Genomic DNA, 24,976 nt, shown 5'->3' with positions numbered 1-24,976 from the left:
TTCTGTCACCACTTTCTGGAGTAGGATCCACAAACAGGGGGATGCTGTCTGGGGTTCCAGCTCGGTAAAATATTTAAATATGCTTAGCTATAAACGTATGAGTAATCTCATTGACTTCAGTGTGGTTACCCCCATGCTTAAGGTTGTGTATATGCTTAACTTTCTTGCTGATCTGGATCCTAAAAATGCATGGTAGTGTTCTGATCTCAACTACATAGCAATGAATTGGAGTAATTCCACTGAAGTCAACGTATACCCCAAATTTGAACCTCTGTATCTGTGACCAGAATGTAGCCTATAGTACCTTTATAAGTAGGCAAAATATTCTGATTTACTGGTGATACAAGGTTTTGGATTTCCATCCAATGGAATGAATATTCTGGTCAGAATGTGTAAGTGATTTCTGGGAGGGGAACAAAAAAAAATTGTAAAGGTGTTGATATTATTGAAAATGGGTTTTGTCTCTCCAGTGGCCAGTTAGCTGGGGAGGGTTCTGTATGTGTGCAAAGTCAGACTTCTCAAGGTCTGGAGAATGTCTTGTGCTTTGCAAGTCTGCATCTGCAGAAACTCGCACCCATGACTCTTTCATGAAAATGATGTGCCATTTAAAATATTTTCAAGAGAAGGAAAGCCAGTGTCTTCACCTCTAACTCTTTCAGTATTAATGATCCCCTAAAGTTTAATTCAAAATGAGTTGTATAGTCTCTGGAGGTCTTTTTTTCCCTCACAAAGCAAAATTGAATGGAATGATAGTTACAGCTGCAGTCTGACCTTAAACTTGGAGCATGTTGTTTCTGTCTTTTGCATACACTCTCTTGTCAACCTTGTCAACCTTTCATCATTTTTTACTATGCTGGGCCAAATCTTGAAGTTCTTCCTTAGGCAAATTACTATCGTGTGTTATGGCAGGCTGCCTGAGTAAGGATTACTGGATTTGGCATATAACGAGTAGGCTATTTATTCCTGAGTTCAAGCATCTTGATGGCAATCCTGCCTTATGTTTTGTAAAATCAGAGGACTAGCTGATGGTGCTAGTTTGAGTAAATTATCGCCAGCCACAGACAGGGCCAGCTCCAGGCACCAGCTGAGCAAGCTCATGCTTGCGGCGGCAGATTCTAGGGTGTGGCGTCCCGCCCAATCCTAGGGTGGCACAGCCGCTTTTTTTTTATTTTATTTTTTTTTGTTCACTGCTCCGGCTGCTCTGTAGGGAGCGGCGGTGCGGAGGAGGGGAGCGCCCTGCAGCAAACTCGGCAGGGCAGTCCCTGTCCTTCCCTCCCCGCCGACTGGAGTGGCGTGGAGCTCTCTCGGCAGGCGGCGCAACAGTTGGGGCCGTGGGGTGAGTACCCTGCTGAAGCGCTGGCCACCCCTTTCTCTCTCTCCCTTCCTCCTCCCTCCCCCCCACTAGACCAGGTGCGCACTCTGCAGCACAAGGAGTCCCCCTGGCTCCTGCCACCCTGCAGGGTTGTTTGTTTTATTTTTTCCCCTGCTTTGCTGGCCGCACCGTTTTTGTTTTGTCCCCCCCTCCCCCCTTTGCCGCTCCAGCCGTGAAGTGTTTTGTTTTGTTTTTCTCCCTGCTTTGCCACTCCGGCTGCCCCCCCCCCCTTTTTTTTTTGGCTTGGGGTGACAAAAAAGCCAGAGCTGGCCCTGGCCACAGATTGTCTGAGCGTTAAAAGAAGTGTAATAAAGGAACCTCTTGACTGAAAAGGAGTTTGTGCCCTATGCCCCAGTATTCACGTTGTTAAGTAAAATAAAATAAACATCTTTCCTAGTCTTTTTAATATGTTCTGGGGAACTTTCTTCTTCTTAGTTTCCTTTTTTCTTTTTAATTTTTTTTCTTTCTAACATAAACGTATTTAGCTCTGTTCTCTGAGAATCTCAATGCTCTTCACAAAGATGCATATTTGTGACCTTAAAAGCCTCTCAGTGTCCACTGGCAGAGGGCCTACTATACGATAATTCCTATCAGGCCTGACACACATTCACTGCCCCCAATACACTGTCGTAATATGTATCTAAAAGGTGTCATGGAAAGTATTATATGTAAACTGGCCCCAAAAATCTGTGTGTGATGTATGTACAAGTTGGGTACAAAGAGTTATATATGTGTGCTGGAAATATGTTCTTAAAATGTGTTTGGGAGGTAGTGAATACACTGAATCTGCCCTAGACAAAGGAATGTGGAGCTCCCTTTTTGGCTGGCTTGATTATAGGTACAGGACAGTGAAAGTACATTTACATATAAGGTAAACAAAACAATCAAGCTAACAAGCAGCAGCTTAGTGGGCATACTGGTGAAGTCTGCACCCCAAGAATCTTTCCTGGCTCTTGAGCCAAAGACAATTGATTTTGGGTAATATAAGGGGAGCAAAAAGACAATTTAATTATCCATCACTTTGGGCAGTGATTCTCAACCAGGGGTATGAGTACCCTGGGCTATGCAGAGGTCTTCCAAGGAGTACATCAACTCATCCATGGTCACACAGGGAGTCTGGCTGAGCCAGGAATTGAATCCAGGTCTCTTTAAGTCCCAGTCCAGTATCCTGTGGTCAGTTTGAGCTATGTGGCTTTCGTCTGGTGTCAAGGGAAATAGATTTAATGGAAAATAAGGAGAAGTATTTTAAAAAAATTACTAAAAAATTATCGAGATTTTTGTCCATTTTGGAGTTATTGACAGGTGTCCATTAATTCTTTTGTGGGACTTTTCATGTGATGTGGAGTTTTATAAGATGACTTGCTTTCAGGTATTTGCACTGTGATTGCTGTATAAGAAAAATGGATTAGTTGAGAGAATAATTTTAGGACTGTCTGTGTTCACTCCCTCTTTCTCTTACATAATAAACACATTCAGCCTTCCTCATCTCTGTATAGATTTGAGAAACACATCATCAGACTGTTACAGTATAAACTGCTCCTATAACTTCACTCCCAGAGAAGGGTGTCCTTGTGCAGTTCAACAATGATGCCAGTGAAGACATAGGAGCATAATGGTGTAAAATCAGTGTAAGTGGGAGAAGACTCAGACCCAGTATGTTCATTAGATGCTTTTTAGTTTCATTCATTCAAAAATATACTTAGTTAAACTCTAACAAATATCCCTCACTGGTGTGACTCCATGTCTCAGTAGGGGCCTGACCCAAAGCCCATGGATTTCAGTGGGCTTTGGAATTGGTTCATCCTGGCAATTCAGACCTATCTGCCTTCAAAAATCGAAGAGACAAGGTGAGTGCAGTAATATCTTTTATTGGACCAACTTCTGTTAGCGAAAGAGGCAAACTTTCAAGCTCTACAGAGCTCTTCCGGTGTGGGTGAAGAAGACCTAAAGAAGAGCTCTGTGGATCTCAAAAGCTTGTATCTTTCACTAACAGAAATTGGTCCAATGAAAGATATTACTACACCCACCCATTACTGCACCAAATATCCTGGGACCAACAGCTACACAGTATTTGAAAATCAAGATATAATAATGCAGAGAGACCAAGCTTATTAGTTTTGATGCATCATTGTTTTCATCCTCCACCTTCTTCCCACATCTAAATAAAATAAAATTAGTTTTAGGTGGATGCCTAATCTCCTTAAATGAGAGAGGTGGTAACGGGACTGAAGTTTAGACTGTTTTGCAGGATGGCCCCTGGGGCAGTTGCTTGAAGGCACACGGTACTAATGCATGAATAATAAGGAAAGAATATGCCATTGGTTCAAATAAGTCTTTAAGCGCTATTATCTTTGCTTTTCATCTTTAGAAGGGCATGAGTCTTCAGATTCAAGAAAGGAAAAACGATAACAAAAGCCTTGTAGTTCTCATAGGGGATCTGATTGCTAAATCTGTGTTTGGAAATATTCTATGGGGTGTTTGAACAATTATTTGCTTCCATCCTACCAAACATAGTAGGTCTTCACTAGCAACATTCACTAGCACTGCGGCAGTGCTTTAACGTGGCTGTATAGTCATGGCACCACCTCCACAAGGAGAGTAGCTCCCAGCACTGGTGCACTGTCTACACTGCCATTTTACAGTGCTGAAACTTGCAGTGCTCAGGGGAAAGGGGTGTTTTTTCACACCCTCAAGCAAGAAAGTTGCAGCGCTGTAAAATGGCAATGTAGAAAAGGCCTTAATCTAACTGTGAAAGGATAACAATGGAGATGGTGTACAAAAAGATAAAAAATTCTCCTTTATTGAAGAAACAAAGGTGAGTGACAGCATTTAATAGCTGTGTTCTGTCATGAGCTACTGTACCAACAAGTGGGCTCAACCTGTGTTTCTTTCCTGCATTTCCCTGTCCTCCCCACCAATCCATCAGGCAAACATGGTCAGTGTATTTTTCCACAGGAGAACATGTACAGTAGGCTGTGACTGTGGACACCTTCCTCCCCATGGACTAACCCAGAAGGCAATTTTGCTATAACTCTGTTTCCTTCCCTGCTTTTTGGCAGATGTACTTACATGCACGATCTTCACACACCATGCTTTGAAGTTCACTTTTAATGCTGTTCCCTGTACACCCAAATTCTGGCAACTGTACTCCTTAGCTCAAAGGAAGCTCCTGCCCTTGGTAGAATGACTATGAAGATTGTAAAAATAATCCTCGCTTTCATCATGGCAGATCCCAAAGGGACATGGCCTTCTTACAGATAGGATTTCTTGGTTACAATGGTCTAACTTTAGGTTACCAGAAACAGTTTAGTCAGCTCACTATCTTACTGCTGAAGTAAAGAAAGCCTCTCTGTGTTGTTCTTCAGTTGCTTTAGATTGAGGATCCGTGCTTTATTTTAAGATGCATTTTGGTGCCTTGCAAAAATACTGATGTAAGCCAGCCTACAAATCTACCTCTGAGTTATATAAAATGATGACTGATGGTGATAACAGAGTAATGAATGACTTTTTTTTTTAACTGATTTGTTTTTAAAAAAGTAACTTGCTCTGGGCTTGTATAATTTTACAATGATTGAGTAAGCTACTTTCCTTGTTTCAGTGTTGGTGGAATCTGCAGTAAATTGCGCCACTCTTGGTTTGTTAAAAGCGCAATATATAAACACTGACAATAGTAAGAATGGACTTATTGGGGGTGTTTCTCTCTTTCTTGTCTGTTCAGCTGAAGTGTTATCACAAAAAATATCGATCGGCCACCCGTGATGTCGTTTTCCGCCTGCAGTTTCACACAGGTGCCGTTCAGGGTTATGGTCTGGTATTTGGCAAAGAGGACTTGGACAATGCTAACAAAGGTAGGCTTCCTTCGGTGGGTGGTGTAGTGCGGTGGGGAGGGGATTCATTATTGTGTATACCGGGATATATGTGTGTGTGTATCTGTTAATGTGTCTTTGTGTTCAAAATCGGTGTCTGCAGCAATGCCTAGTGATATCAGATGCCTCCATTTTGGAAGCTTAATTGGACATTCTACAGGTGCTCATTCACTAGGAAGAAAGGTGTATTCTTAGCTTGTGTGTAGGTGATCAGCATTTCCTGAAAACCAGGCCTCTGTATATCCAAAAATTTAGGAACAAAATCACTAGGCACTTTTAAAACTTCTGGCCTAGGTATTGTACTGCTGCTTCCCAAAGTGTTACTTTTGTTTTGTCTGTCTGTCTGTCTATCTATCTATCCTTGTTTAGTGGTCAAGGATTCTTGTTTTGCTGTGTTTTTTGTTGGGGGGAGGGTTGTTGTTGTTTTTTTTTAGCTATGAAACCACTGCAAATAGAGCATTAGAGCTAGGGGTTTTTTTGTTTGGTTTTTTTGTTTGTTTGTTTGTTTTTTGAGGTTTTTGTTGTTGTTATTTGTTGTTTCTTTTTTGTGTTCTTGACTGTTCTGGGAAGTAAACCAAACTCTGGCCTGGTCTACACTACGCGTTTAAACCGATTTTAGCAGCGTTAAACCGATTTAACGCTGTACCCGTCCACACAACGAGGCCCTTTATAGCGATATAAAAGGCTCTTCAAATCGGTTTCTGTAATCCTCCCCAACGAGAGGAGTAGCACTAAAATCAGTATTACCATATCGGATTAGGGTTAGTGTGGCTGCAAATCGACGGTATTGGCCTCCGGGCGGTATCCCACAGTGCATCACTGTGATTGCTCTGGACAGCAATCTGAACTCAGATGCACTGGCCAGATATACAGGAAAAGCCCCACGAACTTTTGAATTTCATTTCCTGTTTGGCCAGCGTGGAGCTCTGATCAGCACAGGTGACCATGCAGAGCTCATCAGCGCAGGTAACAATGCAGTCTCCTGAGAATCGAAAAAGAGCTCCAGCATGGACCGCACGGGAGGTACTGGATCTGATCGCTATATGGAAAGAGGATTCTGTGCTAACAGAACTCCGTTCCAAAAGACGAAATCTAAAAATATTTGAAAAAATTTCCAAGGCTATGATAGAGAAAGGCCACACCAGGGACTCAGTGCAGTGCAGAGTGAAAGTTAAGGAGCTCAGACAAGCCTACCAGAAAACCAAAGAAGCAAATTCATATTTCTTTGTGGTAACGCTTTGCATTCATTATCACGCTCTGTTTATTTTTTATGGGTACTGCTCTGAACTGGTATCGTCTTCCGCTCCAGCTTTTACCTTTTTTAAATTTTTTTATTTTCATTTTTTCCACAAAGTTTTACCTTAATCAATACGGCATATAATACAATTACAAGCAATTCAAACAGGAGTGGAATTTAACATAGCAGGTAAATTTTAGATAAATTCTAGCATCTATAGTAATATAATTGTTTTGTTACTAATTTTTTGCGCTTGGTGGGTTATATGATTATTTATTTTTTTGATTATCCTTTTGCACTTTATTTGTTGTGCGTGATAAATGATAATAAGAAGTATGTGAAATTAAGAAGAGAAGATGGGTAAAGAGTGAAGGCTGAAGACATGTGTAACAACCGATAAAATAAAGAATGTTAAAATGTATTAATAAAAGCAAGAAAGTGTAAGCTGCATGGGGGAAGACTGATGAACACGTCCACTTCATCAGTGAATAACCCATGGAAGACAACAAAAAAGGCGTGTCATTAAATTGAAATGTTTTTAAGGGCCTTCATTCTCAACTCCTATACTTCCAATCCCAACACCCCACCCGGAGTAGCTTGTCAGTTCTCCTCCCTACTTATTTATAAGACTTTCTTAATAAAGAACACAGATGATTATTTCTTACAATACGTGATACTTTGGTAATTGTCGCATTAAACAAGCATTGCGTAACTGCGAAAGGGTTAAGTGAAGGTTGTGTGCGTTCATCATGTGGACATGCAGATCAATCGGGGGCAGGGGGCTTACTCCACTCAAGCAGGAACAAACACAACAGTTACACGTACTGGTTCCATGATCAGACAAACTCCTTACTCAAAAAGCTTCGTCTGATGCGCACGCCGTCGCTGTGTGCTACCGTTACTAAATTCGCCGGATTAGTCTGGCTGCACGTTTATCAGCGGCCGGTGATTTGCCTCAGCCTCATCACTCACCTCCAATAAAATGTCTCCCGCTTCTTACTTCCACAAGGAATGTGGAGCACACAGACAAAGCAGCAATAACAAACGGACATTGGTTTGGCTGAGGTATGAGCAAGTAGAATGTGCGCCAGCGCACACTTTAAAACAAGGCCAAATGCAACATTCTACCACCATTCTGCACTTGCTCAACTGTAGTTGAACCTGCGAGCCTGATACTGTCGCGGGCTGCCTGTGGTATGGCTTATAAGCCATGGCATCAAGGGTAGGGCTGGGTCCCCAGGATAACTACTGGATTTCAACATCCCCACCGTTATTTTCTGGTCTGGGAAGTAATTCCCTTGCTGGCAGCCGTTAAACAGAAGTAAGTGTTCCTGAAAACGTGAGTGTCATGAAACCGGCTTCCCGGCCAATCCCTGTGGATGTTGGTGAAATGTCCCTTGTGATCCACCAGTGCTGCAAAGCACCATTGAAAAGTTACGCCAATGCAGTTTACATACTGGTGCCCTGGTGCTCAGGTGCCAAAGATAGGGATATGGGTTCCATCTATCACCCCCCACAGTTTAGGGAAAATCCCATTGCAGCAAAGTCATTCCCACTATGACCTGCACCGTTCCCGAATCACCACCTTTCCGTAGCAGCAGTTTAAAATGATTGCTTTGGCTTTGCATCACACAGCAGCCCCCACAGTAAGATTTTTCCCACTCCCAAATTGATTCCTGACTGACCGGTAGCTGTCTTGGCGTTGCAAGCTTAACAGAGGGCCTATTGCCAACTCGCTTTCTCACTGTGAGGGTTGCTCTCATCTTGGTAATTCTGGGCGTTTCAAGGGCCAGGGGAAAGTAAGTCTCAAAGTAACCATGGAATGCCCCTTATTGCATGCGAAAGTTTTTCCCGCAAAAGGCCCCAACTTGCCAACATCGTCCCACAACTTGGAAAACTTGCAGTCCCACGCAATCTGTTCTTGTTTCCCGGGCGCCCAAAATCTGCCGTTCCAAATGGCTAGAAACCTGCCCCATTACCAGCAGGATCTCCAAAGCGCAGGGGCCCATGGTTGAGAGAATTCTGTGTCCATGTCTCATCACTCTCGGTCGCTGCGGTGCCGTAGTCAATCCTCCTCCTTGCCTGGCTTTGCAGGTCCCAGTTCAGCATAGACTGCACGAGAATGTATACAATATCTCCATCTCCCTTGAAATTACCACGAGAGGAAGAAAAAGAGAGAGTTAGGTGGCCTAGACCACAATCATAACTATGCGTGGAAAGTAAATAGTGCAGATCAATAAATACTGGCAGCAGGCAATCGGCAGAGGCCGCTAGGCAAATCCACCCCAACGCTGAATGGAGATTAACCGGCCGGCTGAATAACGTCAGTCCAGACCAACCGGCATGCGATTAGAAAAGAGCACACCCACCATTCTTTAGCTAGGTAGCGCCAAATTCACAAGAAGCTTTGTGATAAAACGAGTTTCATAGAGTGACCTGGTAGCGTGGTACAACTGGTGAGTTGAGTTGGTTCCCTACGTGATGAATCCAGAACTCCCCCACTCACATTCTGTTGTACCGAGATTAAACGCTTTTTCCCTGCATAGCTAACCACCAATATCCCACCCTTCGGATTAAACAGCTGTTAAAGTCGAAATAACAGTCACTAATTTGTAAAAAGGTTGCGTCCTTTATTTAGAAAGTGGATCTGGTCATTTATAAAAAAAAAAGTAGATGTGATAAGAGGAGACGAGAACTGACAAAAGCAAGGTTCCCGGGTGGGTTTGGGAGGGGAAGAGGAGAAAAGGCCCTAAAACACCATTAAGTCAAATGTAAAGGATGTTACATAGCAAATATTGGAATATGAGACAAGGCAGCATGCGGATTGCAAAAGGGAGTAGTTATGAGCGGTATTGCTATTGGGCGTTGGCCACCGGAAAGTCTTATCCCCACCAAGACATAACAGCCTGGAGCAGGATATGCTAACCGTCTGGGGTGAGAAGACTCTAAGAGGAAAACTGATTGGGAGGCAGGAGATGGGGAGGTGTTATACACAGGGCTGCCAGCGACGAGATGCGGACCCAGACAACATCATCTGCGGACAACGGTCTACTTGAGCCTCATAGTGCAAAGAACACACAACAATAACAGTCCGGTATGGAATTAGGCATGCAGTGAAGGGCACAATTAGTATGCAGCCAGACCCCAGCTGAATTCAAAAACGTTGCAACCAACTAAACCACATCTCACACAGACGAGCAGGTTTTGATTCTCGCAAATCCTGGAAGATGCCATCAACCCTACAACATTCAATTGGGCCTGAATCGTTCCGCATACACCTGTCTTTTGTGTGTAAATCGTTCCCTTGTCCAAGCGTCACTCACCTCTCACTCGGTGGGACGAATTTGTAAAATATTTCGAAATTAACTCTACACCTCCCAATCCTCATACCTCGTCTGTGCCTCAGTTCCTCAGCAGTCATGGGCAATCTTTCTGTAGATTGAACGGGAGGGTGTGCCTTCCTCATTCAGATGAAGCGGCTTTCATATGGCGGGGTCCATCCAGATTCCGAGACATTTCGTCTTGCGTCTTCTTTCCTCCACCCATATGAGGTATGAGGAGGCAGGAGCGCGTTTTATGGTAAGGGAATGGAATAAAGGAAGCTGAAAATGTGCAGCTGCACATGAGGGAAGGGAAAATGAAACAGGGGGACTTATGTAATATTCAATATATTGTAATTAAACATATACAGAACAAATGGTTAAAAACTCCTATCAGACAGTGAAACAAAGCAACTATTCACCTTACATAGCACATGTGTTCTAACTACATTAGGTCGCAAATATGCAATCTAATAATTGATGGAGTCGACCATGTGCGCTTCGGTAATAATGCAGCGTTCTCACCTCAGAGATCACGCCAGTGGGCCGAGCCTCTTCAGCGTCATAGCCGAGCGGCAATTGGGCACACATTGAAAATCATTTTCCTAAATGGTCAGTTTCGGCTCTGCAAAGCCTATCATTAAATACCGTCCTCCTTCCCAAATACCTTAACATAAATGCCCCGTCAGTTAATGATGCTTCTTTTCCTGTTACAGCAGCCGACAAGAGCCACCCTCCACGCCAATGACTGTGGGAATACTATGCACTCCCTAAACCCCGCATAAGAGCTGGTTAATGAAGATCCCTTGCATTCAACCTTACTTAAATCCTTCCCTCCCCACCCGGCTGGTAAGCGGAATCCCTGCGCCCGAGAAAGCTCAGCGCTATTGCCGCTCCTCCTCCCCCGCTTGACTGCAAGAAGGAACTTTAGGCACCAGCAACAGCCCATTCAGGTTAATGGCAAGGTCCTCGCTCAACATCCGCATAAATAATTCCTTTGAAACGTTCAAACCAGTCAACAACCAAATATCACTTCCGAGTATAAACGCGCAGATAAGAAACAGATGTCTTGAAGCCCAAGCAATGTCACCCGGCAATATCCTACTAGGCTTTTGTTCATACTAATGGACTTCAATTTACTTTGCACAATCATGGCCGTGGTCATGTTCCACTGATTATCCATTGGTGGACTCGGAAATGGCTTGCTTTTGCCCAACCTTCACGCACACAAAGCTATGGAGAACAGCAGCCCAAGTAGCGCTTTCATGAGAATCTGGAGGATTACCCTCCAATCCCCAAACAAGTCGCAAACTTATTCCAAATGATACTGCGAGTATGCTGCGGCTTCCATTTCGAATCTCGACAATCTTCTATCAGGTCAGTAAGACAAAACTAGAAATAACAGAGAGACAAATCAAGTTATGGATAGACATAGAGGAGACGTGTCGTTGGGCTGTGTGTTTTTCATATAAACACAGTGTTCAGGTCACTTATAGAAATACAAAAGACAGGAAAAGAACACCACACAATGCGAACTAAACAGGTTATGGTTTAACACCAGACTTGACCCAATGCCACTCTAGTCACCCTATCGAGCAGAGGACTGGTATCACAAACTTGTGCTCATTGTCACTGTGTTTTGCTAACACGTATGACAGGGGTTGACAATTATAGCTCATTACAGGGCTTCTGGGATTTAGAGATCGTTCCACTGTAGGCTCCGTCACGCCGATTTACAGCGATTACCTTATAGGCCGCTGAGGGGTTATTGCTGTGTTCCCTATTTTGCGGTCTTAGCGGCTATTAGTCATCCTATGCCCTAATGCATATTCCCGATGGAACAAGTACCCCATAACATACTAGCGCCTTCGCACACCTATCGCGAGTAAGTTCTGAGCCCTTAAAAATTGATAGTGAGGTATGCACATAACTTCCTGCACTTCTGTCTGAGGTTCTCTGGCCACGTTCACAAAATTAATCGAATTAAGGTTCATCTCGCCCACTAATCGGTCAATCTATGCTATCTAGAAGATGAGGAGTAGGAATAGCATGGAGCGAACAAGACGCAGGATGAAAGTGACTCTGCTAGCCCGGTCAGGCACAGATGGAGTCCTGGTGCCAGATGGTCTGCGAGGAAACATACCTAACCTAATGCGTAACGCACATCCTTCCGCTGCCATTCCACTCTGCCGGGTTTGCCTATTAGAGATCTACTTAGATTATCTGTGTGCATCGTAGCACACAATACTGAACAGATATTAATAGCTACCAAGTTTTGTAGCTCCATCTGTGATATCCTATCCGCCTATTGGTCTTGGCAGAAATTAACCACATTAATCAGAATGCATATACTTTGTATCATAATTCTTATCTGACACCCATTAAATTCCCATGCCATAACTGGAGGACGAAGATACCCCGGACATATCAATGTGCGCTAATGGAACAATGAAGTCTGCACAATAATCATGGCGCACTGCTATTCGAGATAGGTGGAGAGCTAACTACTGAAGGATGGGGCTACTAAGGGAGTTATGGTTGGACCTTGCCACTGAGAATAAGTTGAATAAAACTGGAAGCAGAGTAATGTCTTGTGCTTAAGGAGTAAGGCTGGCCAAAGAGGGATATAGCTTAGGGCGGGCTGGGTAGACTTGAGGGCTCGTAATGTGGAGTGCTTGCGCCAGAATAGGCTGGCCTACGATGTAGGCAATTTTGAAGGCACTGTTGGAGTGGCAGATAGGTAGTTCAGGGATTGTTGCATGAGTTTTAGGGGAAGTTAAAAGGAAGCTGGTTTGGGGTGTTGGAGTGAAGAAGGGAGCAGGGGGGGGCCGCCTCCGGAATACCATGTGGACCGGAAAAAAAAAAAAAAACCAAATCTCCCTCGGGAAATTTCCATCTAGCAGAGGTTTCTGGGGGTTAGGCAGAGGCGTAAGCTGAAGTTTCTGCGGGGGTAGTCCAATAAGTGTAGGTATCGAGAAGGTGGGGGCGGCGACAGTTCAGTGCTATGTAAGAAGCGGCGACGCGCTTTCGCTGCGGGCATGCTGTTGTTGCATGGTGCTAATGCGTGCCTGGTGGAGGGAAAAAGCGAGAATACTAAGGAACAAGGGATGGGTGCTGGGAAGTATGGGCTGATGGATAGCTAGGGGCCCTCGCAATCAGTAGCGCTCCGCTGTTAACCCCACCGGCCACAACAGGCAGAAATTCAAATTCGTGGGGCTTTTCCCCCTTAATCTGGCCATGCAGCGCGAGTCACTAGTATCCTTTCCATGCACTTAAGGCTGTCCGCTTGTTCCGACTCTAGGATCATTCCCACTCGCAAATAGTGAGCTGACAGTGGGCTAGTGCCTGCACCAATGTATAGGTTTCAGAGAAGCAGCTTTTGGCAGCTGCGTCGACCCATAATTACAGCGCATTTCGCGTCACGATCGTTTTAATCATTGAGAGTCTACATCAAATACCCAGCGAAGAGAGAGAAGCGTTTGATCCATGTTATGTGCTATTAGCACACACTCCGAAGCTGTCCAGACTATCTTCCACACAACCTGTCTATTCCACGTCTAAATGGAAATCAGGCGATTGGGATTTCAGTACCATCTGCTCCACGAGTACACTGTGGGACAGAATACTCACTGGAGCGCGCCATTATTACACAATTGATTTGAGAAGTCCCCAAGACTTAGAGACCAATGCTCTGAGCCCTTTTGAAAACTTGGCCTATTGTGTTTGCACTATTGGCTTAACCTGTAGAAGAAAATCCCCTCACGGAGGCAAAAGTACGCGTATTTAGACTGCTAGAGATCCAACAATGGCGATATATAAGGCTCTTTGCACGAGATTAAGCTCGCGCAAGTTAAACTCTAACTCATATACTGCTCATATAAATAAATCACGATTAATTGGCCAGCTTTCGTAACCTTTGCGATTCTGGCTAATAGGACCAATAGAAGTATGAATTGGAAATATTCCTATTATTGGATGTTTAATTCTACCACTTTCAAATATATTAAATTTCAATTACAAACACAGAAATACAAAAGTGTACAAATATACATTTTTAATTATTACAGGATATTCGCGAAGCTGTAAAAAATGAATAAAAACAAAAGAAATAAATTATTCTGTGGTCAATTTCACACTCATACCCAAGTAGCCTGGACTAGCTCAATCTCTTTATCGTGAAACAAACTTACAATAAGTACGGGTGTTTTTTTTGTATCTAATACTGCATCACCATGAACAAGAACAATCGCTCAAAACTTATAGAGACTACAGCCCAGTCCACCAGTCCACGGTGGGCCTGCCCGGGGAGGTGGGGGGAAAAGTATTGTGCAATTTGCCCCAGGCCCCGGCAGGGGCTCCCACGAGAGTTTTTCGGCCCCTGGAGCAAGGGCCTCACTCGCTCTGAGGGAGCCCAGAAAACTCAGCGGGGCCCGGCCTCGGAGAATTTTCCACTCCAGGTCTCGGCGGCGGAAGAACTCCCCTGCACTGATTACTGCGAAGTGGGACCCTGGTATTTGGCGGCTGTCCAGCTTCGGCGGTAATTCAGCAACAGGGCCACCCAGAGGATCAGGGAGCCCTGTGGTTTCCTTCAGCGGGTGGGGCTGCTCTTCGGAGTGCGAAGAAGGTCCCGGGAGCCCGAGGCCCGGCCGAGAGTTTTTTCCGGGGAACCCCAGAGCGAAGTGAAGGACCCACACTCCAAGGCCCCCGAAAAACTTTGTGGAGACCCACGCAGGGCCGGGGCAAATTGCCACTCTGCTCCCCCCCCCCGGGCGCCCTGATTCAGCGGCGGGGGCCCCGCATGGGTCTTCGGGGCCGGAGGGTCCCAGACAGGACTCACTGCGCTGAATTCACAGAGGCCCCCCCCGCCGGCGGAGCCCACTGTCCTATAGGGTCTCAGTCCTCTCTTGAGTCAACCAAATGATATAGACAAACAGTTTGTTTACATTATGGAGAGACAATGTGCCCCCTTCTTATTCATGTCACCAGAAAGTGACGAACAGACAATCTCATCATGGGATTTTCATAGTCAGCATTGCAAGGTATTTGTGTGCCAGTATGCCTAACGTCTTAATGCCCCTTCAATGCTTTGGCCCTATCGCCGAGGGCATGCTTCTATGCTGATGATGCTCCAATTAAAAATGTGTTAATTAATTTGTGATTAAACCCCTTGGGGAGAATTGTGTGTCCTGTTCTCTGTTTTATCCTCATTCCTGCCACATATTCATGTATAGCAGTCTCAGATGATGACTCAGCATATAGATTCATAAGATCTAGACTCTAGGACTGGAAGGGACTTAGAGAGGTCCACCGAGTCCGTCCCCTGCCTCATGGCAGGACAAATACTGTCTAGACGCATCCCGATAGACATTGTCTAACTACTCTTAAATATCTCCAAGATGGAGATTCCACAACCTCCCTGGCAGTTTATTACAGTGTCCAACCACCCTGACAGTTAGGAACTTTTTCCTAATGTCCAACCTAAATCTCCCTTGCTGCAGTTTAAGCCACTTGCTTCTTTCTACTAGAGGCTAAGGTGAACAAGTTTTCTCGCCTCCTGATGACACCCTTTTAGATACCTGAAAACTGCTATACGTCCCTCTCAGTCTTCTCTTTTCCAAACTAATAAACCCAATTCTTTCAGCCTTCCTTCATAGCTCATAGCCCTCTAGACCTTAATCATTCTTGCTCTTCGCTCTGGACCCTCTCCAATTTCTCCAACTTTCTTGAAATGCGGTGCCAGAACGAAACACATACTCCAGTTAGGCCAAACCAGTGGCACAGTAGTGGGAAGAATGACTTCTCGTGTCCTTGTTTAACACAACATCTGTTAATGCATCCAGATCACGTTTGCTTTTTTGCAACAATTATCACACTGTTGACTCATATATAGCTTGCGGTCACACTATGAACCCCTGATCTCTTTCTGCCATACCCCTTCCTACACGTCTCTTCCATTCTGTATGTGTGAACTGATTGTCCTTCCTAAAGTGGAAGCACTTTGGCAATTTGTCTTAGTTGAACTTCACCGGTTTATCTCAAACCATTCTCCATTTGTCAGATCATTTTGGAAATTTGATCCTGTCCCTCCAAAAGAGTTGCAAATCCTCCCAGTTTGGTAATTGTTCCCGCAACTTAAATAAGCGTACTTTCCTATGCAACAATCTAAAGTCGTTTGATGAAAGATATTGAAGCAGAGCCGGTCCCAGAACAGACCCTGCAAGAACCCCCTTTTAACCTTTCCAGCAGGATTGGGAGCCATTAATAACTACTCTCTGAGATGGTTATCCAGCCAGTATGCACGCCACCTTATAGTACCCATATTGTTCATTCTGAGAACACTTTCACTAGCAGATTTGAATGTACAAGGTGTTTACAACGTTCACGATTGCGGTATTGATCTGAGCAGGGTCCATGCTTGCCGTGCTATGGTGTCTGCACAGTTCACCCAGGAAAAAAGGCGCGAAACGGTTGTCTGCTGCTTTCTCAGAGGGAGGGGTGAGGCTGTACCCAGAACCACCCGCGACAATGATTTTTGCCCCATCAGGCACTGGGATCTCAACCCAGAATTCCAAGGGGCGAGGGAGACTGCGGGAACTATGAGATAGCTACGGAATAGCTACCCACAGTGCAATGCTCCAGAAATCGACACTATCCTTGGACCATGGACGCACACTGCCGAATTAATGTGCCTATTGTGGCCGCGTGCACTCGACTTTATACAATCTGTTTTACAAAACCAGTTTATGTAAAATCGGAATAATCCCGTAGAGTAGACGTACCCTCTGACTTCTGCTTTTGTGGTCTTTTACTGAGAATATGGGGGGAGGGGAGAATTTTGCTGTTTTAGAAGGCAGTTGGGGAAAGAGCAAATACACACGTATTTATTCTACTGTAAAATCTTGATTTGTGACTTCTTTTGCTACTATTCCCTGGGAAATAAACTTGCTGAGATATTTTGTTGTGTTTTCAGATGACCGCTTCCCTGATTATGGGAAGATTGAATTGGTTTTTTCAGGAACCCCAGAGAAAATCCAAGGTAAGCATTCAATATGTAGAATGATTTCTGTTTATTTTGGAAGCTGACAGATTTGAAGTGCAGATAGAAAATTAAATTTCATTCCAGAAGGCTGTAGTGCAGAAAGTGTGGAATGTAGTTTACCTTGGAATACAAGAACTTAATAAAATTATTCTGAATTTACATTAGTGTAACTGTGATCAGAATTTGACTACAAAAGTATATTGGAGTGGTTGCTGTTAACTATTAGATAACATATATAGTATACAATTCTACAGATACCTATGACATACATAGATTAAGTGACCACAATGCTATAAAATCACATACTGCCCAGTATTTAAAATAACACTATTTGAAGGAAAGTAATTCCTTCAAAACCCTAATCTAAGCAGTGGTCTACATAAAATGCTACAGGTATTATTCATTGTTATCTCAGGTGCCATACATGAACTCATTTAAACAAGTGACAAACTTTGGACCAATTTCAGACCTGTAACCAAATAGAATTGTGTTTATACCAGGTCTGAAGCTGGCTCGCAAGTTATACTCTGTACTCTTCCTCAAATACATTATAATCTAGGGTTGTGGTAATAATAATATGGAACTTCCCATATCCAAAATGAAAAAATTATATCATAGAGTTTGTGAACAGTTTATTCCTACCATCCTTTTATTGCTTTTCCAAAGGTAAATATTGATTCTGTCTGAGATGATGAAAAAGAGTTTTTCAAAACATAGTTCTTTCCATGTGCCATAAATAATCTTTTCTGTAGCGTTACATATACTGTGTCCTGGAAATCTCTCCCTTGCATTTTTCACCAGTCTAATTGCTTGGAGACTAGGAGTAGTAGCAGCCAGTAAAAAGCTGGCTTCTGTGCAGTCCAGCGCATGGTTCTACTTTTGCCTGCTGAGAATCCTTATAAGAAAATTCAATTTTAATAGCTTCTCAAGCTTAATCTATGCTTTTCCTGGATGGCAAAGTTCCTGGTTTGCATGAAGAGTAGCCAGTCTGTCAGTCTGAAAAAGGCTCAAAATCTGTTCATTATTACTTCTGTTTTTTCTGGTATCCTCGAGGATGAATCAGATTTGTATTTTCAGCAGGTGCTCGGAGTTGGAACTTATTTTACAGCTTAGTTATCGGAGTGCGAAAAGGGATAAGGGAAAAAGTCTCATTGCCTTATTTTTGAAGAGACTAATTTTACAGTTTCTCAGTATTTGAGAAATTATTTTTAAAATGGAAAATTCCAGCCCTTCCTACAGTTTAATAGTAGAAGGCCCACTTGTCAAACTCACATGGCAAACATTAGAAACCTAAATCTGCATGTGGACACCTAAATATCTGTGTAGGCACCTAAAGCCCCAGTCCCGTATTGTGAGAACGTGGCTGGACTGTGGCGCTCAACACAGAGCCCTGCTGTTTATTGTGCCCTCAGGATCAGGACCTAAATCAGTACTTACGTGTCTATAAATAGTTACTTAGGTGCCTAAATGCAGACTTTTAGTCTCCTAACTTTAGATACCTATGTTTGAAAAGTGGGCATAATAATAGCATTTATATAACACTTTGAATCTGTGAAGCATTTTACAAATATTAATTAAATGCCCCTTAGAACGCCACTGTAGGGTAGGTACATAAGGATTGTCCTCCCCTATTCCAGGTGGGAAACTGAAGTAGCAAGTTGACTTGCTTATTGTCATGGATTAAGTCAGCATAAGAACCCAGATTGAAGTCAGGAGTTCTTGATGCTCCTATCTTGTGTTCATGGCACTGGACCACAGCTAAATCCCTCATTGCTATAATTTTCAAATATTAAGGGTGAAACAAATGTGTGAGTTAACTCCTTGGCTACTGTTGACAATTCCATATATGTCTGGCAGAGGACACTTTCTCTGAGGCCAAATGCACCAGGCAAATCTTTCTTTCCATTGACTTCAGTATAATGTTAGTGTATGGGAACAGCAGCACATCTGCTAGCCTGGAGAAAAACTGCCAAGTTTAAGATTGAGAAGTCAACTTTGCCTTTGAGCTGTTATTTTGTTTTCATTGGAGCACTGTTGTCATTTACATACACCATTTGTATTTAATAAAACTACTAAATAAACTTTCTCTGATATGATAGTGACCCCAACAATAAACATGACCTTACATCATTTCTTCTTTGTGCAATAGCTGAACTGCTAACTGACAATGGACATGCTTGTGGTATCATTCTGAGATGACATTTCAGCTTTGGTCATACATGGCTACAGAAAGATGCATACTCTCTCATTCAGGAGGGGGCGGGGGGAGAGTGTGGATGTGCTATTAAGGCAGGGCTACTCTGTAGTCAAAGGCTCCAGTTAAACTTTCTGTTTGTTCCTACTGTATTGAAATGTTAATATAATCTTAGTTTCCATAGTCTATTTCACTGTGGCTGTTGATCTGTCCTTCCCTGGCATTTCTTCCCACACTTCTGAAGATGGGGTTAATGCATTCACTAAAGCAGCACATTGTCAGCGATGGGTGTATGTGTAGATACAGATGAAAGCAGGAGTACTCCTCCACTTTGTCTCTGACCAAGACTTTACTTTTTCAGGATGTGAACATCTGAAGAATGACCATGGAGTGATAGTTGACTACAATACCTCAGATCCACTGATCCGCTGGGATTCCTATGAAAACATGAGCCCTGATGGAGAAGGTGAGGAGAGCAAGCTTGTCCCCAGGGTTCTATCATAACAGACCAATATTAAACTGTTAGCAACTATAAAATACTTACTAAGGGGAGGAAGTAGAGCTCCCTTACATGAACCAGTGCAATTATACCATTGAGGGAGTTGTTGACTGTTATGTCCCTCTCCATCTAGCCACAGTGGCAGTGTGGCTGTAGAGGGAAGAAAGATCTAATGGTTATAGAAGTGGATAGGATTCTTGCTTTGTGAGGAGTGGCACATTTGGGTGTGAGAGAGCTAGTTGGTATGAATTAGATGGTGGGTAGATGTGGGCTAGAAAGGGTTTTTGTATTAATTGTTGTATAGCAGCACTACTCACCTGCTAGGCCTGGGGGTGGCAGGGTTGCTGTTGACTCAGTTTCCCTCTCTTGAGCTCTCTAACACTTTCAACATAGGCTTTCATGTGTTGAGAAAACTTGGGGTCAAAGTTCACAAGGAATCACACAAACTCCCACCCAGCCTTCAAGCTGGCCTACAACTCTTGGTACATCTCTGAGGGCTTGTCTATACTACCCGCCGGATCGGCAGGCAGTGATCGATCCAGCGGAGGTCGATTTATTGCATCTAGTATAGACACAATAAATCAACCACTGAGTGCTCTCCCGTCAACTCTGGTACTCCACCAGAACGAGAAGTGCAAGCAGAGTCAACGGGAGAGCATCAGCTGTTGACTTACCACAGTGAAGACACCGTGGTAAGTAGATCTAAGTATGTTGACTTCAGCTACACTATTCACGTAGCTGAAGTTGTGTATCTTTGATTGACCCCACACAGTAGTATAGATGAGCCCTTAGTCCTGTCCCTGCTGAGGCTTTCCTCTAGCAGACTTGATCTCCACACCCCAGCTTTCCTAGCTGGCTCCTGCTGTCTGTAGGCTTTTGGTTTTATTTTCATCCCAAAAGGCCTGATTTCGCCACATGATCTGCCTGTCATGTGAAAGTGCAGTTTTTCACAATCTGAGTGTGTCACAAATGGATCCATCTTCCCTTAAAAGGTCAGTCATCCTTTTACAAATAGTTTTGGCACTTTCAATCTCGATATATACCTATAGTCACTACATCTTGTAGCAAATTCACAGATTTCAGTTAAAGCACTAATGCTATATTGCCTGTAACTCTGCAGAAGATATGCAAGACTATAAAGTAAGTGGTGCCCAACTCAATGGAATACAGACAGGCAGTTCCCTTGGTATACTTCTATGTCTTTAAATTGCCAGTCACCCTCTATTCCACAAGTTATCCTTTCTTCCTATTGGTATTTACAGTACAGTGTGGTCTGGGTGAAAGTAGTGTAAAAGCAGCCATCATGGTTTCATTCCCGTTTGCATGGTTCCCTGACGTTGCCTCAGTTCATGGCAAAAGAAGTAATTGTTCTTGATTTGTGTATTTCTCATGTGAAAGCTCGGAATGTCACATCTGCGTGCGCACACACACAAGCCTGACTCTGTTGCAAGTAAAAACATGAGGGGAGCAGATAAGGCCTGAACGAATGCCAACATTTCTGTTTTCACAAAGCTCCCAGAAGAAACAAGGAAGGAATAAAGCTAGAGCACTATCAGCCATGATCTGATTTAGCTTGCATCTTTTTTTCATCCTTAAGAATCAGTATTGAGTATAGAATGAGAGAAGCCCGTGTGTGTGTGTATGGAGGGGTAAGAGAGATGAGGGGTTACAAGAAACTTCAGTTTTTTATACCACAACACAGTTGCACAAGGGCACCTCATGATAGTAAGAACTGTTGAGTGCTGCTTTCCCATGGGGAACAAGACAGCAAAAAGGTTGAAAGGCTGAAGCAAGGCCATCGCCTTCCCCTCTCCTCTGCACGGTTCCACCAAGCAGGGTGAGTGGAGGCACTGCAGGCAGCCATCTGCTCCGTGAGAATGGATGGAGCATACTGTGTGTGTGCATGCACGCTCATACTCCACTCGTGTGCAAGGAGCAGCATCAGAAAAGATTGTGCTTTAGCTGAGGCAAAATCTCCTCTTTGGGTGGTCCAGCACTATGTTGCTCCCTACATCAGGCCATAGTATAAATGCCATGACCTAGCCCCAAGCAAGCAGTTGAACTGATTCTGTAAATGACTTTCAGTGTTGCTATCAGTAAATAAAAACTCACGTATTCCATTATACTGCTAGAGATACCCATACAGGAAGTTACAGAAAAGCAAAGAAACATTGGAGGGGAAGTAGTTCTGATGTAAAGTGTATGATACTCATGTCTATATAAGCCTCGTGGGTGGGATATGATCAAGTGGAATAGAATCTGACGTCATGCTATTTGCTGCTATTAGAAATGCCTTCCACTACTGAATATATTTAGTGTGTAATATGTACTTACGAGACTTAGGGAAAGTTCTGTTGCTTTTGTGACAGCAGCTCAAGCACATATGTACTTACGAGACTTAGGGAAAGTTCTGCTGCTTTTGTGACAGCAGCTTTCTTTAAAGTCTCTTACATCTGATGTTGTTACAGGTAGCTTTCTTCAGCTAAATTCTTCAATTCAAACTGTTTAGAGCATGGGCTTTTGTCTGCACACATAATTCCCATTGAAATCAACAGGCGCAACATACGTGGCTAGATGGCAGTAGATGACCTATATATAGTATGCACACTAACGCCTCCTTGCTTTTTTGTGCATATTAAGAACCGGGGATTATGATATCAAACCTGCATGGCCATTCACAGATACCGCAAGCTTCGTGAAACTGACAGACTTCGTAACTTTTCAGGTTGCCTTTAAAAAAAAAAATGAATAATTTGAGATTGAAAGAGACCTGTTTTGTGCTAGTTGACACTTTATGCACAGAGGGATTGCACTCCATAGCACTGTATTGTGACCGAAGGAACAAAACTAAGAAAGAGGTGATAAAAAGGAAAAAACCGTTACGGTAAAATGGTACCCAGTTTTTCTGAGTCTCCCATATTGGTTTGAAATAGCTAGATGCAGGGGGCTCACAACCTGTTGCAGAGAGAGAATTGCCTCCTAAGTGTTCCTGACCTCCTGGGTGATTAGCAGGGATTCAAGAAATCTGTTTGCCATGGAAAAATGCAGAAAAATGCAGAATTTATGTTTTTACAGAGAATCTTTTACATGCTGTGAACAAATGAAAACACATACAGTAGGCCATTGTTTATCTGACCCTCCATTATCCAGCTCTCCATATTAACCAAACCAGCTGCCACCCGTGTCTGACAGCATCTGGAGCTTGGACAATCAGCCCTGGGTGGCTGGGGCTCGGGCAGTCAGCCCTGAGAGGCTGGTGGGTCAATTAATATGGAGAGCTGGAGAATAGATGTTCGGAAAATGGGGTATATCAATAAATCATTGTGTTCGACTGATACCTATGAGGGGAGGGATAGCTCAGTGGTTTGAGCATTGGCCCGCTAAACCCAGGGTTGTGAGCTCAATTGAGGGGGCTATTTGGGGATATAGTTTAGGATTGGTCCTGCTTTGAGCAGGGGGTTGGACTAGATGACCTCCAGAGGTCCCTTCCAACCCTGCTATTCTATATTTTGACTAGGGAAACTGAAGTTCAGCATTTCATATTAATTGTGGAAAAACTCAAATTTTTATGTTTTTTATTTAATCAGAGAATTTTCAAGGGGTTATAACAGAAAACTAGTATCCCTGGTGATTAGTGGAACAGTGTTTACCTCTGTCTGGAACAGGAGTCCTCTGCAGACAGCTAGTTCCCCATGGCTGTAGTTCCCTTTCCTTTCTCCTTAAAGGTCTAGAATTTGTAGGTAGTTGAGGAAGGAAAAAGTGATTGAAAAACATTGTGAATTTCTTCATCTAAGAGCCCCTGATGAGCAACTTTATATGCTAGATCATGTTAACACACTTCCTCCATAATGGATATTCTATTTTAGAAACAGCTTCCTCGTCCCTGATTTTGAGTCAGTATCACATTCCCCCATAACTGGGCGGTACCTTTCCTTGGAGTCTTTTACTATAATGGTTCAAAATATGTGACTGAGAACAGTATTTGGGACTGTAATTCTTGAAGTTGTTTGTGCTGTCGTTAGACTGGTAGAGATGGTATCATCTACTGTAAGTTCCCCATTTTGTTCCTGTGGTCTCTACAGCGCTGGGTGATTATCTTTTCAAACCACATTTGTTAGAGGAGGAAGGGACCAGTACTGATGATATTGTTAATCGTTATTGCTGTTTTTCAGTTTGAGGGCAGAAGCATAGTACAATAGAGATATTGTTTATAGATAGCAGTAAGATGCCCAAAATTTACTCATTTCCAGAAAAGGGAGCAAAATGTCTATAACAGGTTTGCTACTGTACATTGTATAATACCCACCAGATTGTAGTGTATTCCATTACCTCTGGTTATTTTAATGTTCCCACTCCAGGTGAGTACCATGGCAATTCAGCAACTTACTCCTTCTCAGGCATCTTTTGCAGTTTACTTATCAGTGTTACCCTCATCCACCCTTTCTCTTCTGATTCCTAAGACTTGTTAAACCCACTTGTGTCTTCTCTCATGCTTAGATTGCTCTTTAGGGAAAGGGACCATCTTTATGCTATGTTTAAACAGTGCATAGCACAATGGGGCCCGAATGGAGCTCGTAGATGCTACTATAATGGAAAATAATAATATTAGAATTAATAATAACAACAAATCATGATTTGAGATTCCTGGACTGTCACCCAGCTTTTTGCCCCTTGAAGCCTGCTCTGCAGATTCATTAGTTCTCGTCTGTCTCCACAACAGCTGTTCTTACAACAGTAATTTGGGAAATGGTAGGTATTTTCAGCTAAAAAGAAATACACTTTTCTTTCTTTCGAAAACATTAATGGAAATTTGTCAGGCTTTTGAAAAATATTAACCTCCACTTTTTTCAGTTTTTCATCAAAAATCAGGGAGGAAAATCATGTTATGAAAAAGGCCGTTTTCCATTATTAAAAAGTTTAGACAGATTATCATATTATTTAATTTTTCAATCTTTATAGTATGCAGGATTATTATATGATACAATATGCATCAGTGCTAACCAGGAGCTTCCAACTTATGCATTGCAAAGGAGCAAATGTTTCTCTTGCTAGTGAATGTAGATAACTCTGAGGACAGCCTGGCTGTCAGTTACATATTAGGGTTGTTCAAGAGTGTGCTTTAGTTTGAACGGAGTGACAATCATTCTTGGTTCTATGCTGAGATTGTTCCAGGGGTAGAATCACTGCAACAAGTTGTGAATGATCATATCTGTCATCCAAAGAGGACTGCATGATGCACAGCAAGACTGCCCAATAAGCTACCTGCACACACACTGTTTAGTTTAGTAGGCAGCAACGCTAGATAGAAAAAAAACCATTATGCCCAGCATCAAGGATCATAATAATGGGCCAAATTAATGCCTGGTACAACTTGGTTGAAAATGGATTTACAGGAGAGATGAATTTAGTCCATTCTTGTTAAATATTTGGTCACTTTTAGTGTTTCATT

At 43.1% G+C, this 24,976-nt stretch overlaps 1 protein-coding gene across 5 annotated transcripts in view; it reads left to right on the top strand.

The window, feature by feature from the left end:
• Window positions 1–24,976, top strand: part of TNS3 (tensin 3) — a 437,135-nt gene that overhangs the window by 280,539 nt on the left and 131,620 nt on the right. For all 5 annotated transcript variants that reach the window (XM_032796818.2, XM_032796815.2, XM_075062606.1 and 2 more), the window contains 3 exons: window positions 5,091–5,220; window positions 16,766–16,831; window positions 19,390–19,494. In XM_032796818.2, the coding sequence (XP_032652709.1) occupies window positions 5,091–5,220; window positions 16,766–16,831; window positions 19,390–19,494 (301 nt within the window). The remainder of the gene's footprint in view (window positions 1–5,090; window positions 5,221–16,765; window positions 16,832–19,389; window positions 19,495–24,976) is intronic.

Source organism: Chelonoidis abingdonii, chromosome 2 (assembly GCF_003597395.2).
Source record: "Chelonoidis abingdonii isolate Lonesome George chromosome 2, CheloAbing_2.0, whole genome shotgun sequence".
NCBI classification, from domain to species: Eukaryota; Metazoa; Chordata; order Testudines; family Testudinidae; genus Chelonoidis; species Chelonoidis abingdonii.
Note: the sequence above shows the minus strand (reverse complement) of the source record. Positions and strands in the feature narration are given on the sequence as shown.